Below are 19,929 nucleotides of genomic sequence, written 5' to 3'. Positions count from 1 at the left end.
AAGAAAGAAAGAAAGAAAGAGAAAGAAAGAAAAAGAGAGAGAGAAAATAACTGCAAACAAAAATAGATGGGTAAAGTAAGGACTTATAACACCTGGGAGCTTCAGCTGCAGAATCAACAATGATTCATAAGGCATTGTGTACAGACTACTAGGCTAGGTATTGGGAAAAATACAAAGTTCATATCAAACCAAGTCGCTGTCCTCATGAGGAGTTTACAATCTAATACAACTACTGCCTAAAGTGTGGCATACAATAGCATGAAGCTCCCTTAGACATGTTTCTTAACTCTAAATGTCATACCATATATTTGAGATCATAGAATTTTAGAGCTAGAGGGACACTAGACATCACCTAGTCCAGGGGTGGGGAACCTGCTGCCTCGAGGCCACATATGGCTCTACACCTTAGAGAACCATATGTGGCCTCGAGGCAGCAGGTTCCCCACCCCTGACAAATTATGAGGAAATTACAACTGCCAGAGGAAAAGTGACTTCCCTAAAGTTGCTTTCCTATAAGTGGCCAAGCCAAGATTAAAGCCCCAGGCTCTCCCAGTACAAATCCAGCGGTCTTTATTATGCTGATTTTGTTCTCAACTTCTTAGGGTGATAACAGGTGATGAAAGTCTCCCTGGTTGCAATCAGTTTTCATTTCCAGCAGATATACCCATTTATTTGATTCTTTGTTTTATATATTTTCAAATGGATGCTAGGCAATCCTTTGTCTTCTAACCAAATCCAATAGCAATTGCTTTCTGTTCAGACCAGAAACTCTGTGCAGATTGTTATCTTTGTGATGCTAAATTGAGTCACCTTTTGGGAGCGGCTAGGTGGCCCAGTGAGTGAAGCGCCGGCCCTGGAGTCAAGAGGGCCTAAGTTTGGTTCCAGCCTCAGACACTTAACACCCACACAAAAAAACTAGCCATGTAACCTTGGGCAAGTTACTTTACCCCAATTGCCGTCCAAAAGGCAAAAAGTAAATAAATAAAGAGTCATCTTTCTTCTCAATTCTTACCCAGCCCTCAGCCATTGAATGGGTGTGGCCTCAGACAAACTGAGACCTGTCAAAGACCCTAATTTAGAAAGGCCAAGATCACTCACTACACCCTAGGCCATTGCCAGCCATCTTGACCCTTCTCCTATCACTGGACTTTGAGGACTCAGGAGTCCAGAGTAGCAAATGACTTTGTGCAGCTCTGCCCCACTCATATAATTCACAGGCAAGTCAATACATCACGATAGTATTAGTCCTCTTCAAGAAGGAAGGACCAACATCAATGGATTGGCTAATTGGCTAAAACATATGCCTGTGTTTTGCTCTCCTTCATTCTGTAAAGCCAGTGTTTCTCCAATGTACTTAATAACATCACTCTTCTTATTTTTTTTAAGATTATCTACTCATGGTACAACTTTCCCTTGCTGAAATCTTCTTCTGTTGCTAGGATCAAAGAATCAGAGCATAAAATAGGTAGCATGTTTCCCTTAGTGCCAAAAGGTTGGCAGCCTTCAACTTTGTTCCTGGCATTTGCCATGGAAAGTCTGCCATTCAACTCACCCACACTCTTGCACAGCTCATGCTATCAATTTCCAGGGTCTCACTGATGTGATCAGATTCTTATTATATCATCTCTGGGTATTTAGGTCCCTCCCTCTCTTTCCTAATAAGTTCAATGCCTGTGTCATCATCTTCTCCACCCTAATCCTTTTTCCCCTAAATAACAGCAGTCTAGCAGGTGGTCATCCTTCTCAGTTCCCATAATCTGTCTCTTATCTACCTTAGTATGTACAAAAATGTTTCTATTAGTACTAGTGCCTCTCCAAATTCAAGTGAAGTTGCCCAAAGCTCCAGAATTCCTAGCTATAGTTCTGCACAGGATCAGAGACTCAAGAGTTGGAAAGCATCTGAAAATACAGCTAATACACAGCAGACCTAGCTAATTCAGATGTTCAACAGCCAGATAGAAATATGTGTCTGAGACACAGATGAGAAGGCATGGCTGAAAAAAATTCTGTGTCTTTCCATATGTCTGTGATAGCTGAGACTTTGAGAGTGAATGCTATAAGAAGGCTAAAGATAAAGAGTTGAAGAAAAGCTACAGTTAGGGGACAGAAAGAGGAAGAGAAAGAAAGACTCAGAGATTTAAAAGAATAATCAGGAAAAAGCATCACACAAGAGGCAAGATAGACTGTGACAATGATTGTAGGGAGCCAGGCACTGTGCTAAACTAGGAGAATACAAAAACAAATACAAAAAAGCTGCAAAAGATAGCCCTGCCCTCAAGGAGCTCAAAATCTAAAGGGGAAGACAACAAACAAATACACACCAAGCAAGCTATAAACAAATAACTAACAGAGGCAAGGCGCTAAAATGAAGAGGATTGGGAAGGCTTCTTGTGCATGATGGGATTTAAACAAGGTGATCACCAAGAAATGGTTATTGGACTTGTCCATGAGGAGCTATCCCAAAGGAACAGGTTACTTTAATAAGACAGAGTGGACTCTTCTTCTCCAGAGATCTTCCAAGTTTGTAAAAAATACTTATTGGTGAATACTATTCAAGTGTGTGTTGGAGATGAAAGACCTCAGGCCCATTCCAACTTCAAATGCTTGTGATTCTATGTTATTAGACTAGAGGCTAATGTATTGTCTTAGTTTTCTATCTTCTTCAGCCCCTTGAACCATGGAATGTCCACAGAATAAGTATTTAATCTTTTTGTTTGTTTGTTGTTGTTATGATTTCTTACTCATCCACATCAAAACTGATATCCTGGAACCTCACAGCTCTCTCTCTCTCCTTTTCACAAAAAGTATCTGTTAGCTCTTTACAACCATCCTGGGAGGAAAAATCTGAACAAATGATCCCAAATAGGCCCTGGAACTATGTATAGGTGACCTCAATAATAGGGGGAGAAGCATGGAAGGAGGAGTAGAAGATGACATGATCTTTATCTTTAAAATTTCTGTTGAATAAATGGTCTCTCAAGACTTCTACCCTTGAATTTCAAATGATCCAAAGAACACCATCTATTTTGCCTACAGAGGCTACAGCAGACTTCTCCAAAAATGAATTTTAAAGTCCATTGAGGTCAAATAATTAAGCACATTTGTTTTCTCTCAAATCTTTTCATCTCTATCCCATTACTATTTTACTCACTGCCTATCCTTTGAAAAGTTTTTTTAACTTTATATACATAATGGACTATTATGGCAATATGGCATATTTAATGGCAAATAGGTGAATTTATTTTGCTTGAGTAAGTTTATTCATTTCAAAGATTTAAGTTTTAGGGAGAGGGCATCTAGTGAGAAGGAAATGGTAAGTCGCTTCAGTATCTCTGCCAAGAAAAACCCAAATGAGACGGCAAAGAATCAGACATGACTGAAAAATGGCTGAACAACACTATCTAGTGAGAAGACTGCTTAAAAGAGAGAAGATAGAAAAGAGCGTCATTTAAGGTTTTTTTTTTAATATACAGAAAAAAACAGAAGGAAATTAAGAAGGGACCATAGACAACTAGGACAGCTTTGAAAGAAACATATCAAATTTATCATATAATCATAAATAAAACAAATTGTAAATACAGATCGGTGTTTCAACTATAATATTATTTTTCTGTTCTAAAAATTTTTTTCAAAACTTTATATAATGGCTATGACAAATCCTACTACTACCAAGTAATTTATAAATATTGAGCTCAGACAACAATTTCCCTTCCCATCTTTGGTAGCGAATCCAATAAAATTGGTTTAGAGAGGGAGCATGACATAGTAAAATGCACAATGGATTTTAGAGTCAAAGATTTGATGGTTTGAATCCTCTTTTTTTTTTTAAGCAATCAGGGTTAAGTAACTTGCTCAAGGTTACACAGCCAGGTGTTTCTGGGTGGGTAATAAGTGTCTGAGCCCAGATTTGATCCCCAGGTGATCCCAACACTGGAGCCAGTGCTCTTACAGTGCTACCTGGCCGCCCCTTGAATTCTCTTCTTAGTTATTATCTAGGTGACATTGGGCAATTCATTGAAGCATTCTGAACATTGTGCGACCATCTTTATTTTTAAATTAATTATGTTTCAATTAATAAGCTTTTATTTTCTCCTTATGGAAAACAAAAACAAAAACCTTGTAACAAGTAAGTATAGTCAAGCAAAACAAATACCCCCATTGAATATGACCAAAATGGAGGACTTGGACTAAATCATTGGTTCTTAATCTTTTTGAGTGTCATGTGCCTCCTTTAGCAGAATACTGAGATCTCCAGATACTTTTAATTACTTAAATGCCTAAGATAACAAAAAATGCCCAGTGGAGTAAAATTATCATAATACTCTTTTAATTTTTTAATATTAATTATTATATGAACATATTAATAAATATAAAATATACATAATATATTTATATTATATAATACATAAAATATAAATATAAAATAATAATATTAATAGGTTAAAGGTCTCTAATTTATAAGTTTCCTTCCAGTTATATATCTTGGAGCTTATGGGGAAAATGACTAATTGTCAAGGAGGACCAACTTTTACTTTCAGAATTATTTGAATCAATAATCTGACTTTTTTTCTGAAACTATAGTTTCTTCCAAAAAAAAAAAATCAAAGCTGATCAGCAGGGATCCTTCCAAAAGGAATCCAAATAGATAAGGAATACAACTAGATAACAATAGATAGAACATGGGCCTGGGGTCAGGAATATTCATCTTCATGAGATCTTACTAGTTGTGTGATTCTGGGCAAGTCACTTAACCCTGTTTGTCTCAGTCTCCTCATCTATAAGATGAACTGGAAAAGGAAATTATAACCACTCCAGTATCTTTGCCAAGAAAACCCCAAATTGGATAGGAAGAGTCAGATACAACTGAAACTACTACACAACATTAGTTTTATCATGATGGTTTAAAAACAATAATATTAATTATGAAAATGAGTCCTTTCAAGAAAAATTGAAACCAATTCTGGAGCATCAAATTGTCCAATCCAATAGCATTCAACAGAGCAGGCCTCTGTCAGGAGGTCATTAGCACATAGAAGAAATAAATTGTTAAAATATTCAGTCTGTTAAAAGTCTAGGTAAAGGTGGAAATCCTCCCTGATGGTCTAGTAATGTTTATAGAACTATGCCTCTCTGCATGGACTTAAAAATCTATATCTAGGATATTTTTAGTCCAAATTTTATATCAAAATGAATAAGGTAGTGAAAGCTTTTGTTTATTTTTAATTTTCTTAAATATACTACTCTATATGTGGTGAGTAGTAATGTGCTACAGTGGAGAAAAAGTTGTTCTTGGAGTCAAGATAACCTGGCTTCAAATCGAGCCTCAGCCATCTAAAAGAAGTAGCTAGCATTTGTATTATGTTCACATTACATGCTCTATATCATTGATCCTCACAATACCGTTGCAAATTACCGTGTTTCCCCGATAATAAGACCTATCCCGAAAATAAGCCCTCCCCTTACTGTGTAAGATTCCTCTAAAATAAGCTCTCCCCCGAAAATAAGCCCTATTGAGATTGCTACTGTAGTGAAGGTTATCCCCTGCGCTACACGCTACATTACGGTACCCTCTGTATGCACCGTCCCCCCACCCTCCCCGTGAAACGCACGCCGCACTCCGAGCTGCATCCAATCAGAGCTGCAGCAGTGAGCACATCATCTTGTTCTTCCCCAGTGATTTGCTTGCTGGCGCCATTGAGAGCAGTGCCGCGGAGGAGAGCTGAGGCAGGACAACATAAGCCCTCCCCTGAAAATAAGCCCTCTGGTGTTTTTCTTTCCAAAAAATTTAATAAGACAGTGTCTTATTATCGGGGAAACATGGTAGATGCTATCATTATCCCCATTTTATACATGAAGAAACTGAGGCCTAGCTAGGTTAAGTGACTGACCCATGGACACACAGCCACTAAGTAACAACAGGGCTGGCGTTTGAAAGCAAGACCTATAGGTCCCGTCAGTATTTTTTTCTCACTATACCACACTGTTATTCAAAATGTAACTTGTTTCAGGCTAAGGAAATACAGTGTTAACCTTTAATCGTAGAACTGGGCCCCCTTATTCTGACCAGACTGAAAAGCAAGATCACAGGCAACATATACATCTTTTGCTGCAAGGCCTCATGGCTTCTCAAACCACTGTCCCTCCCTCTATAGACGTCACTAGGGAACATGTGCTCAGGCCCAGAGACTGGACCAGTGTCATTCTCTACAGTGATTAGTAGATGGAGTTTGCTTTTGTTACCTCCTGCCCCTAGCAAATTTTCTCATCTGATAATGAGGAAAAGGTCATTAATCTTATTTTCCATATCTAAAAATGAATACTGTCACAGAAAGAAATCCACCCGAAACAAAAGCCCCCTCAGTTTCTCTGACTCATTTTATTTCAATTACAAGCTTCTGACCTTTCTTTATCCCTCTAAGCATCACAAGGAGATCAGCATGGAAGGAATCATGTGCTGGCCAAATACTTACTTAAAGACCAAAAAAACTCACTGAAGCAAAAAGGGGATTAGCAAGGTCTGGTGGAGAAGAGAATCAGCCCAACCCAAAGCTTGGTTAGCATATTAGAGATTAGCAAACAGTCAGAAATACAAAAATAAAAATTAGTAGCTGTTACATCAGTGGAGGAACAACTTAGAGGTGCAGGAGACACTGAGCAGAAAAGGCCAAAGGGAAGGTAAGGGAGGAAGGAATTCATTTCAGAGTTGGGTGGAAAGGAAGCAAATACTGTTGAAAATATATGGCTCTCAATCATGAAAAATAACTCAACTGAAATTTGCTTTCAGCACTTTTCATAATTCCATGATTTGGTTTAATTAATGGTAGTAAATTGATAATGAGCTCCTTTGATAAATGGCTTGTATAAGAACCATATTAATTTTTGTTGGAAAAAAGAATATTGAAATTTCAGTTAATAAAAGAGGAATAGTTGCTATAGGAATTATGCAAACTGAAATTCCTCATGGTAGATTATTATGATGATTAAAATGAAATGACACACTCTATTTCCTCTTATTTCATGGGGAAAATGTAAAGAGGCATTTTGATGGTGGAATGGGTAATGACAATTATGATATAAACCTGATTTAATTGTATATTATAGTTTCTCTCTCTCTCTCTCTCTCTCTCTCTCTCTCTCTCTCTCTCTAATTCTCTCTCTCTCTTTCCAGATTAATTTAATCTATGCATTTGAGCTCCATAAGAGGAGAAAACAAGGTAAGAGGTTTGGGGTTGCATTCCTGAAGGATTTTCTTCTCCAGAATTTTCCAGCTTCTTGCCTAAAGTAGAATGGCAATGAGGGGACATCTCTGTTGGATGCTCTGGTCACTGCTGTTCCTTCACCAGGTTTATGCACAGTTTCCAAGGGAATGTGCTACCCTGGATGCACTGAGAAGTGGGGAATGTTGTCCGAACCTGAATCCAGGACTAGAGCCTGGGAGAGACAGCTGTGGCTCATCAACTAGGAGGGGCAGGTGTGATGCAGTTACTGCTGATTCCCGGCCTCATGGGCCCCAGTACCCACATGATGGCAGAGATGATCGTGAAGCCTGGCCCACTAGGTTCTTCAACAGAACCTGCCACTGCAATGGCAACTTCTCGGGATACAACTGTGGGACATGCAAACCTGGATGGAGAGGACCAGCATGTGACCAAAGGGATCTTACAGGTAAATACAATGAAATAGATTGAGAACACTGTATGAGAACTGAGGCAACAGTTTACAAAGGGAGGGGGTGTTAAGTAGGAGAGTCTTTAAAAAAAAGTTACACAACAATAGAAGTAAATTCTTTGAAAAAGGGAAAACATCTAGTAGAAATAAGCACACTCGGATTAGAGAATCAGGGTGTGAAGATGAGAAAACTATCATAGAAATATGAATATAGAGTTGGAAAAGACCTTAAAGATTTGCCCATTTCTCTCATTTTGCAGAAGAGAAAACTGAGGCCTATGGAGGTTAAGTGACTTGTCTAAGGTCATACAGGAAGTAAGAATAACTGATATTCACATCCAGTTCCTGTGACTTCAAATAATAATAATATTGGAGTAAATAGTGAAAAAATAAATGAAATTAGAAGGAACAAGCTGAACAATGAACAGATTAACCATGGTAAAGGGAGGAAATATTAATTTTGGAGTCCATGAACCTAGGACAGAATCCCAGCTTTGCTATATTTACTATATGGTCTTTGACAATTCACTTCAATATACTGGTCTTCAGTTTCCTAACCTACAAATGAGGGAGTTGTATTACATGACTCTAAAGTCTCTTCCATATATGAATTAAATGAAATTATTATGGTAATAATGGAATTATATTGATATTTTTATCAAAATGTTAATCAATATAATTCTTTAATGGATATTTCACCATATCTCATGGTAGTTAACATTAAAAATAAAAAGTAAGATGGAGTAGGATAAGGTAAAATATTGTTCACATTCATCCCCTCTAACTACTTTGGATGAATAGTAGATAATCAGAATAAAGTCATATCAAAACCAAGACTCTTAACAAATGTCTGTCAATGTGGACCTGCCCCTTTCTCCAAAGAATCAAACACAGTGACAGGTTAGAACATCATGAGGGCTCTGTGTCAAGAGACAGCTCCCATATAAACATAAAATTTAATTACCATTTCAAGGAAAGTTCATGGCCCAACCAAGAATGAATGATCTCCCTGTTTGCTCTAAGAGATCCTCCACTATTGCTAAAGCACCATGGTAAAGCAAGAATGGAATACAGCAGGAACTGGGATGCCTTCAAAAAGGACTACTTCCCAGGTTTACGGGCATGCTATTCAACTTCATAACATTAGAACCAATGCTAGACCAATAGCTGTCCAACTACAGAAAGCATTTAGCAACTAAAGGATTTCTTATAGAGTTAGATTTTAAATATATAATGACTCAATTTCCATATAGTTTTCCAAAAGATTTTATTCACAACTTCCCAGAAAGATAAATAGGGCAAAAAATTATTATGCCTGTTTTATAAATCAAGAAACAGTAAATTAAGAGAAATAAAATGACTTGTCCAAAGTGAATCAGCTAATCAGTAACCATCAGAGTGGGAGCTCCAAACCAGGTCTCCTTGACACCAACTCCAATGCTCTTTCCATTATTAAGTAAGCAGCCTCACTTTAGTGATTTAGTGATTCAGTAATTAAATGTCAGTCAAAATTCTTCAAGCACAGAGGCTCCCCTACCTACCTCACATATCCATATCCTACTTTCAGCTGGTTTTTCTCACATCACTAACCATCAGAAAGTAATTTGAACTCACTAGAATTGTTTGACTTTATATGTTACAATAAATTCAATGGAAACTTCATCTTTATACTCTTTTAGGTGTTCTTTCCATAAAAGACTGTTGTATTGTAGTATATAAAGAATGTTGGCTAAACCTATATTCATGCTAATTTATGCACGTTTGATTCTCTTATGTGACTTTAGTGTTCTGGATTCTCTCATGTGTATTTGACTTGGGGTAGAGTGGTGGGGGTTGTCCCAAAGAGAAACAGGTCACCACTTCTTTTCAATTCACCCCATGTAAAGCATTGAGCACTATGTCTGGCTGGCACATAGTAGGTCCTATATAAATCCTTTTTCCCTTCCATGCCCCTGACCTTCTAAGTTCAAAAAGCCCCTTTGAAATGAGAGAAAACTGAGAATACTATGGACAAAGGACAACTGGAAGTCTTTGGTGTAAACTGATTTGACTTCTTATTGAATTAAGAGCACCAGATTTTGCATCAGAGAACTTGGCGTCAAATCCCACTTTTGCTAATTGATACCCCTATGACTTTGAGACAGTCATTTCTTCTCTATTGGTCTCCATTTCCTAATATGTAAAATGAGGGGCTCAGACAAGATGATTTCTAGGAATCCACTTCCACATCATATTTAATCTACTGAAAAGCTTATGAGTCCCATTCTTCAAAGAAGCACAATTCCACATCTTTTCTATGTTGTGTATTATCTCTGACTTTGGTTTAATACTTAATTCTTATCTTTCAAGTTAGGAGAAATCTTCTAGACCTGAATAGAGAAGAAAGAGATCGTTTTATCCGTGCACTCGACATGGCAAAGCGTACTATTCATCCCCATTTGGTCATAGCCACCAGAAGATCAGAAGAACTACTGGGAACAGATGGCAATACCCCACAGTTTGAAAATATTTCCATTTATAACTATTTTGTGTGGTCCCACTATTACTCAGTTAAAAAGACTTTCCTTGGGGAAGGGCAGGAGAGCTTTGGGGCCGTGGATTTTTCTCATGAAGGCCCAGCTTTTCTCACCTGGCATAGGTACCACCTACTGCAGTTGGAAAAAGACATGCAGGTAAGCTTGGGGGTAAATACTGAATGGGTTGATTTTTAAGAATCTTTGCTTGGAAGCAAATTGTTTCTGAAAAACCAGTGCAATTCTAGATGCTAAATATAGGACTGGAAAGTAGCAATTGTTGTGTTTCATCCTGATCTTGAAGCTAACTGGTTGTTTGGCTATGTTCAACCCAGTCCCTAAATGTGACTTTATGCTTCATAAACTATGATAGAGGAAGAAACATCAGGTCTCCAAACTTTCATTGTCATAGAAGCCCCTTATAGGAGTGGATTCAAGCTTTATGAAACTATCACAACCTTTTAATTAAATGATTTTTCATCTTGTATAGCTCATACTGAAACACTGTCCCATTTAGACTCTTTTTTTTTCTGTGTCAAAGGGTGTAGATTATCCTTCAAAGCCATGATGTAGAAGCTCAGAGCTTTCATAGGTCCCTGATATTTATCAATGTATTTGAAAAAGATAATGTTGTTGTTCAGTCATGTCCAACTCTTTGTGACCCCATTTGGGGTTTTCTTGGCAAAGATACCAGAGTGGTTTGCCATTTCCTTCTCCAGCTCATTTTACAGATGAGGAAACTCGATACAAACAAGGTTAAGTGACTTGCCAAGGGACACACAGCTGGTAAGTGTCCAAGTCTGAATTTGAACTCACAGAGATGAGTCTTCCTGATTCCCAGTAAAGTGTTCTATCCACTAGGCACCTAGTGGCCCTAAAACAAAACAAAAAAAAATGAACAAAAAAACACAGAAATGTGTTCTTATTGTGCCACAGAACAGCTTCTGTTACCTAGCACAGGCACCATTCTCTCTATGCTGTGCTATTTTCATCTGCATTCATATTTCCAAACCTCTTCCTATCTGAGTCTAAAGTGGAAATCTGTTTAAAATGTTCCAGTGTTCTGATTGCATTTTTCATTGAAGTGTCTTTTCTCTATGTGGCAAATCCTTAACATGCTTGTCTATCTGATGGCCTCTAGCTTGGGCAAAATGATTTCCTGACTACTATTGAGGGTAGGATAAAAATATTTTGAATCTGTTATTGAAGTAAGGGCTCTCATGTTATTTCTACTGTACTCTCACTTGTGATAAGTGCTGGAGAGCATAAAATCAATTAGAAAAATAGCAAAGGTGAACTAGGAAAGGCACCAAATACATACTGTTTAAGAGGTGAAAACGATATAACACAACTAAAGACTTTCTTAAAAACCTTATATCTTAAAATTATTTTGAAGACATTTTTCAGAATTTGATTTAATAATTTTTAAAGTAGGATTGACAATTTCTGTTCATTGTTTTGCTTGCACTCAAAAAGAATGATTGAAGAGAAGCTATCCAATTCATTAAATCACAGAGCTAAAGATAGTCCCATGAAATATCCTCTGTGTAGTTCCAGGATGATTAAATGATCTCCGCTGATATTTGGGGCTTCATATTTTATAGCTCTGATTACAAGTAAGACATTTAGAGGATTATGAGTAGATAAATCTGTCATCTGTAATTGGGTGCACATCCTTGTGCCCTCAAGTTATTTTCTCCTGGGCATATCATAATGAAAGGGCAGCTGGAAAATATGTAAAAGCTTCAATTTTGCCTATGTAAACTCCAACCGCCATGACTAGCGTTCTAGAAAACCAACTGTCCTGCAAATCTGGTCAATTAAATCCTGAGGTGCTGTGCTGTGGAAATGCCACATGAAGATGCTGGTACTTCAGAATGTTAATTACCAAGCCACAAATCCAGTCTTGATGATTACTTTAAAAGGTTGCTACTAATTTTAAGAGCAAACATAATAGTTTCAACGTGAGAAGTCTGGGTCCAACAGTGGGAAAAAAAACCTTTTCTGGTTCTTTGGACTTCCAAATCTCCTATAAGACTGATCATAAAGGGCTTCTTGGAATACGATTTAGAATGTTGAGCATAGCAGCAATTTATTGAGAGGAGAGAGGGGGAATAAATGGAAAATAAAAACAACACAAACTAAAAAAAGGAGAAAGACTAAATGCAATTTCCCAAAGTACCAAAAAATCTTATTAGAATTCATCAATGAAAATAAATGAATATGTTACCTAGAATTCTTTAAATTAAGCATGAGTTCATTGACCTCATTTAAAAAAAAACGAGGGTGATATTAACAAAAACCAGACCACAGAGCTAAGGAAAACAGACAGAAAGAAATGGACCAAATTCTTACTCTTCAGAGGTATATAAAATTTCCTTATCAATGTAATTGACATACATTATAACCAAGTTCTTACCTTACACCTTCTTCCCTATAAAAATGTCCTTTAAGAAGTCCCCAGAAACCATCCAAATTTATCCCTGGTATCCAATTTGAGTCTTTATTCTTTACTTGAGTTGTTAAATGTCATAGAAAGTCACACCATCTTACCTATCAAGTAGGTAACCAATAAATGCTTGTCAAATAAATGAACTAAATTGAACTGAATAAAAAGGTTTCTTTTAACAGCAGTGCTAGTCAGTACGATGATGTTATATAGCACCTCAAGTTGGTTGAACCACGTAGTTACAGAACCCTGGAATTCAATTTAGGTGTTTTGTTTTGTTTTGTTTTTAATATTAAGCATCTACAATATTCAAAGAAGAGTGCTAGACAAATAAAATACAAAGACAAAAACTAGACTTTGGCTTCAGGAAACTTTCAGAGGGTGACTATAAAACACATGTGCCAATCAATTAATACAAGATCATTTAAGGAAGGAGAGCACACTAAAAAACTAGAGAATGAGGAAAGGTTTTACAAAAGAAGTAACACTTAGTCTAGGCAATGCCTTGAAGGCAGCTGGGTATTCTGAAAAATGCAACTGAGTAGGAAGTACGTTCCAGGCATGGAGAACAGCCTTGCAAAGGTATGGAGATGGGAGATAGAATGAAAAGGTCATAGGAAAACAATAGTCCAGTTTGACTGGAATGTAGAATACATAAAAGGAAACCAGATTAGAAAGGTTGGTGTCAGATTGTGGAAAGAATTTTAATGCCAGGCTCAGAAGTTTGTATTTTATCCTACCAGAAATAAAGAATGAAGAGGGTAGAACAATAGAATGGGGACTGAGAAATGGTTGTATTAAAAGTCAACTGAGGCTTTTTCCACTTGACAGTGACATGGTCAGATCTGTGTTTTAGAGATACTAAATTTCAGTTCTGGAATCTAAACACCAACTCCAACTCCAGTGAATGATCTTGACCTTCCCTTTCCCACATGCACTTGAGCTCCATGCTTTTTTTAATTTCTCTTTTCCTCTGGGATGATGAATTACATCTTTCCAAGCTGAAAACAATAGCTCTATCTATAGAGCTGTTTATTTGAGAAGTCATGTCCTAATTAATTTGAGAGCTGTCATCTCTAGCTAGATCTTAAACTAGAAGTTAAGAAAGTAAGGAATCCTGGGAGATGAAAGAGATTATCACTCTTCCCAACCTTCACCTAAAATGTTACCATTGTCATTGCCTTCTTTGTTTCTTGCCCTCTGGGCATGCTGTCCTTCCTGTGCTCCTCTACTCTGTTAACAACCAACTGCAAATCTAAATAACTTGCTGTGTCAAGTTTCTATGCCCTCAGCCTGTAGTCTTAATCCTCCCTCATTCAATCTGATCCTATTTTAGTCTCAGGTTCTGAAAAGACCTATATTGAACTGCTAGAACCCTAATTCTGATTATAGTGGCATAGTTTTCATTTATAACACTGTTTGAAATCTTGAGGTTATCTTCAATATTTCTGTTTTCATAACTTTTTATATCCAGTCAGTTATGAGAGTATCTATTGTACCTCAAAATCATTTGTCACTTCTATTTCCTCTTAGTTCCACTGCTACTACCCTATTCTAGGCCTTTGTTACCAGTCTCTTGGTCTGGGACTCTTAACAGGGATTTCAATTCCATTCTGTTCTCCTATTATGCTATCCTATGATTCATACCAAAACCATAATAATCTTTCTTACACATAAAGCTAGTAATGTCAATTGTGATTTAAAAACAAAAATCATTTGTGATAAAAAAAAAAGTCCCCATTGCCTAAAGAGTAAATGTCAAACCTCTCTGTCCACAATTCAAGGTCTTACATAATCTAGCAATATCTTATTTTTCCAACATCATCTCATATTTCTGGACTCCACACACTCTGTGCTCCAGCAAACCAGGGTAATGAATACACTATACTCTTCCTCTGCTGTACCTTCATTTGGTTCACCCTATTTCCTGTGCTTGCAATGTCCTCTTGCCTCCTCTTTTTAATCTGTGAATTCCTCCCTTCCTGTAAATTGGACTCAAGCACCACCTTCTCTAGAAAGTCTTTCTTAATTGCCCACGGTACCTCGTTCCTTAGCCTTCATCTGCCACTTGGCTTTGCACCTCTCTAAAGCCCTTATCCTGCAATATTGTGTTTTATTGTGATCCATGTTTCTGTCTTATCTCCCATGAGACTATAAACTCCATGAAAGGGTATGGACTATGTGTTTTTTAAGCTTTTGGTCTCCCTCTGTAAACACAAGGATCTCCACATACTAGCCATTTAGCACATTTACTGAATGAAGAGTTGTTGACTGAAGAATTGCTATTGAACACTGTTTTGCCTAAAGCTGTGTTTTCAAGCAACCAATTAACACCATTCGGTGGGGTTTGACTGCACCTTTTATTCCCATCTTGTTAGTCTTCCACATCTGGTTCAGACAGATGCTTGTGTGCCTTTAGTTCATTGACAGAGTAAACAATAGAAGTAGAAACTTCTAGGCAAAAAAAGGTGTCATTGACAATTGATGCTAAAAACACAGTAAATTTTGTAGACTAAATCCTTCATACATTTAAAGAAGCTTTCAAATTATTTGCCTCATACCATATCATATAATAGGCTTGGTTTTCCTGTGCCTAAATCACTCTTTCTATTAGTTTAGGGGCTTATTTACATACATTGGTCCTGTGTAGGCACTGCCACTAAGATGAATGTAGAGCTAGTCGTCTAAATTTCAAGAGTGACTTTAGGAAAAAGAAAATTTGACCTGCAAATGATATTATTAGAAAATAATAATAGCATATCTGTGATTTAGGAGATGCTGCAGGATCCCACTTTTGCCCTTCCATACTGGAATTTTGCTACTGGAGGAAACACCTGTGATATCTGCACAGATGACTTGATGGGATCAAGAAGCAACTTTGATTTTTCTCTGATAAGTCCGAATTCTGTCTTTTCACAATGGCGAGTTTTGTGTGAATCTGTGCAAGATTATGATACTCTGGGAACCATTTGTAACAGTAAGTTCCAATTTCAACTGAGGACCATGAATTTTTTAATAGGCAAAGACATAAACAAGTTACCTGGTATAGCGGCAAGCACCCCAGCGTCCCCAGGGTCTCTGCCACCACAGGTTCTTGGATCTCCTTTGTTAAAGGAAAGCAACTCAAAATGGGTTAACAAGCTTACTTTAATCAGTCAAGTATGTATCGTTTACCTAGTTCAGGGGAAAAACGGTCAGCACCCCGAACTTCAGAATATACAGACAGAATTATCAAGACAGAAACAGATCAAGTAGACAGATTTCCAAACTGTACAACCATTACATCCATAAAAACAACATCTGGGTTTCAAAGCCGGGGGGCCCTGGACAATGGCTTCCCAGAGTTTCATCTGATCAGATCACAGAACATTTCTCAAAGTGAGCCCCAGAACAAAGCTACACATCAGGGCTTATATAGCCTCCTGGCTCAAAGAATGTAACAACCTTTTGGACCCACTGACCAATCAAAAAGTATCAACTGAAAAACAAGCCTCCCACCCCAGGCTCCAGGTGCACTTTAGCCTAGGGGCAGGGAAGATCTTTAAAATTTACATTCCCATTACACCTGGGAAGGGGTGAGATGGAATATGCCTATCTGTACTTCAAAGACCTAGGATTCCTCTGATATAGGCAGAGCAGGTGCTAGGACTTTTGGTGCTTGGAGCAACCAACATAAGTTAATCGGTTTTGTGACTCAGAATGTAAAAATAAGACAGATATGGTCTAAACCTATAATTTGATTGATATAGGGAACTCCCAGAGGAGGAAACTGTATCTGCCAATGCAGGTTGGCACATTCTCTGTAAGTTATGACTTGCCCAAGGTCACACAGACAATACATACAAGGCCTGACTTGAATCTAGATTTTCTTTATTTCAAAGACAAGTTCTATCCACTAAGGCAAATCATCATTCATAAAAATAATACAAGAAGTCATTAAGACAGATTCAGCTGAATAGCAGGGGATATAGTACCATGACAGTGGCTTTTACTCTGCTAAAGTTCATCCTCTAAATTCTTGTGTCTTGGGAAAACCTCAACTGTAGCAAATGTAGGAAATGAATAAGAAAGGAATGAAAGGTAAAGTCATCCTCCGGCTAATATTGTGAATTGGCTGCCCTGCCTACTTGTGATTCTGGTATGGACATTCCTTCTTTGTTGCAAAGTCTAAACTCTCTACTCCTTACTAGTTGCTTTGCCCCCCCCCAAAAAAATTTAAAATCACCTAATAATCTTCTGGTTATATGGCCCACTTTATTTCATTCTAATTTTTACCACTCTGAAAAAAATCATTCAACAGGTCTCTTAGGTGTTCCAGAAGATATAGATTTTCCATACTTTTCAGACCCCTGATCTTTTTCTGTTGTTGGTCAGAAATCTACTCATTTTAACATTAATTTCCACATGCATTTTTAAAAAATAATAGCTATGGATTAATCCTCTCATTATATTCAATACTGATCAGAGCCTTCCTGCCATAGTCATACCTCTTGTTGGGCTGTTAAAAGTAAAAAAAATTTCAGTGGAAGATGCCATTGCTTAAGGTGTTAGAAGACATATAAAAGGGAAGAGGGAAAGAACTGCATTTATTTCATTTTGTAATATTAGGAGTTTTATTAATTAACTCACTCTCTAGAGTCACATAATTTTAGAGCTGAAAAAGAACTGAGATATCACATAGGACACCTCATCCTAATATTGAGCACAACCCCACCTTCCCTTCCATTGATCTGTAAGCAGGCATTTAACATAACCTTTACCCCTCCCTTCCCTTCCATTGATCTGTAAGCAGGCATTTTAGCATAACTCCTACCCCTCCCTTCCCTTCCACTGATCTGTAAGCAGGCATTTTAGCATAACTCTTACCCCTCCCTTCCCTTCCACTGATCTGTAAGCAGGCATTTTAGCATAACTTTTACCCTAACCTTCCCTCTCCTAATTGACCCATGCATGGGAGGCTCAGCCTAGGAAAAGCACGGGAAAATTCAAACATACACAGGCCAATCACTGATTGTAGTTTCAGTTTACATAACCTGATTATTGTAATCTCTTTAAAAACCGGCATATTGTTTATGCCAATTTGCCGTCTGATTTGGGTATGTGACCCTGGCAATCCTGCAGCAATAAAATCCACTTCCAATTTTAATCTCGGGGATCTTCTGTCTCACTCCATTATGTACAACACTTTTATAGACCTCGAAGAGACCTTAGATATCATCAAACCAATCCTTTCCATTTTCTTACAGATAAAGAGACTAAAACCAAAAAAGGGAAGAGACTTTTTCCACTTGATATGGAGAGTAAGGGATTCAAACACAACTAAAGTAATTAAGGATAAACAAAAGTAAGAATTTTCTAGCCAGAAAGATAAGATTTCTCACTTTGAATAAACATAAAGAAGGTAGCAATAATAATAGTTTGCATTTAGTTAGCATCTAATATGCTATTTAATATGCCAGGCATGGTGCTGAAATAAAATATAATTTGACCCTCATAACAACCTTGAGAGGCAACTTCCTAAGGATTATACAGTTAGAAAGTACCTGAGGTTGGATTTGAACTTAGGACTTTTTGACTCCAGGCTACTCTGCATAGTAGCATCAGAAGTAGCAGTGTGTGAAATCACCTTCTACAGAAGATGTTTTATGTTGTTTTTAAAGAAAAAAATAATATACTGTGTGTTATCATCTGGGAAGTTGGTTTGGAATGGCCCTGCCTCAAAGCAAGAGACTAGAACAGAAGATTTCTCAAGGGTCCTTTAAGCTCCATGACTTTTTTTTTATATCTCTCTATATAACTATGATTGTGTTTGGAGACTCCCATAGTGCCTTTTAAGCATCATGATGATACCATACTGGGAAAAATATAAGATGATGAGTGAAATTAGAGAAGAAAGAGAAAGATAAGGATTTAAGTAGGGAAGGAAGGACGGAAGGAAAGAAGGAAAAGAGGGAGAAAGGGAGAGAGGAAGGGAGGAAGAAGGGAGGAAAGGAAGGAAAGGAGGGAGAAAGAGAGGGAGGGAGGAAAGAAGCAGGAAAGAAAACAGGGAAGAAAGGAAGGAAGGGAGGGAGGGGGAAAGAAGGAAGGAAGGAAGGAAGGAAGGAAGGAAGGAAGGAAGGAAGGAAGGAAGGAAGGAAGGAAGGAAGGAAGGAAGGAAGGAAGGAAGGAAGGAAAGAGAGGGAAGGAGGGAGGGAGGAGGCCATTGTTTCATGCAGTAGTTGTACCCTCTCTTTTTTTTATGTGAGTCAATAGTAAATGAAATATATCTTTTTTTTTTGTTTAGTACTTTACAATTTTCACCGTAATTTCACATTCATTATTTAAGCTAATACTCACAACTAGCAGCAATAACTGGAGATTTTAAAAGTTTAAGTGACCTTTCCAAGTTACAGGATTAGTAAGGGATGATGCCAAATCCAAAACTTGCTTTTTTGTACTCCTAATTCTGTGCTCTTTCCCATTGCATTGTTGCCTTAATACAAGGTTCTACTCATAATTTTCAATGTACAAATATTTAGGGGGATAAAGCAAGGGATTTAGAAAAAGAAAAACATTTTACAGGCACAGCCTTGATAGGTTTTTCCTGAATGGTAAATAAGTACATAGACAGACAGAGAACAACACTACCAAGGGCTGCTTTACCCTGACACACAATACAATGTTTTTGGAATTTTTTGCTCAATGACAGTTGCGCTGGTTGATCTCTCAACAATGTACTTTTTAAAAAATATATATTTTTTATAAGGAGACTTTATCAGTGTAGTTAATCAGACCAGACTCATTAACCTCGGTGTCAATGTATTTTTAAAGAATCTTCATAAAAAATACATGGGTTTTTTTTTCCTTTGACACAAAGATGGATTACACAGATAATGACCTAGAGGTGGTTCTATGGAAAAAATAGTCAAACAGTTCAAAAGTATTTGCTAAAATGGTTAGTTTTATAACTTATAAAACTATATAATAATCCTCAATTAAAATAATATGCTTCCGGGAGCAGGGAAGACTATTATGAATTTCGGCATTTTCTCTATCTTTCTCAATCTGTCTCCTTCCTTCACCCTTCTCTTTACCTCGCTCTCTCTGTCTCTCTCAGTCTTTCTCCCTGCCTCTCTCTTTCTGTCTCTATCTTTCCATATGTCCTGGTATCTGTCTGAGTCTCTGTCTTTTTCTGTCCCTTTCTTTGTCTCTCAGTATCTCTGTCTCTTTCTCTGTGTCTGTCTCTGTCTCTCTGGGTGTGTGGGTGTGGGTGTGTGTGTGTGTGTGTGTGTGTGTGTGTGTGTGTGTGTGTGTGTGTGT

At 37.5% G+C, this 19,929-nt stretch overlaps 1 protein-coding gene across 1 annotated transcript in view; it reads left to right on the top strand.

Moving 5' to 3' along the window:
• The first annotated feature begins 6,498 nt into the window (after positions 1 to 6,498).
• Positions 6,499 to 19,929, top strand: part of TYRP1 (tyrosinase related protein 1) — a 28,363-nt gene continuing 14,932 nt past the window's right edge. The window contains exons 1-4 of the mRNA XM_069090568.1: positions 6,499 to 6,675; positions 7,169 to 7,665; positions 10,018 to 10,340; positions 15,403 to 15,607. Coding sequence (XP_068946669.1) covers positions 7,287 to 7,665; positions 10,018 to 10,340; positions 15,403 to 15,607 — 907 coding nt within the window. The 5' untranslated portion in view covers positions 6,499 to 6,675; positions 7,169 to 7,286. The remainder of the gene's footprint in view (positions 6,676 to 7,168; positions 7,666 to 10,017; positions 10,341 to 15,402; positions 15,608 to 19,929) is intronic.

This window comes from Petaurus breviceps, unplaced genomic scaffold (genome assembly GCF_028583685.1).
Source record: "Petaurus breviceps papuanus isolate PSGF00001 unplaced genomic scaffold, PetGlider_PUasm1.0 187, whole genome shotgun sequence".
Taxonomy (NCBI): domain Eukaryota; kingdom Metazoa; phylum Chordata; class Mammalia; order Diprotodontia; family Petauridae; genus Petaurus; species Petaurus breviceps.
Note: the sequence above shows the minus strand (reverse complement) of the source record. Positions and strands in the feature narration are given on the sequence as shown.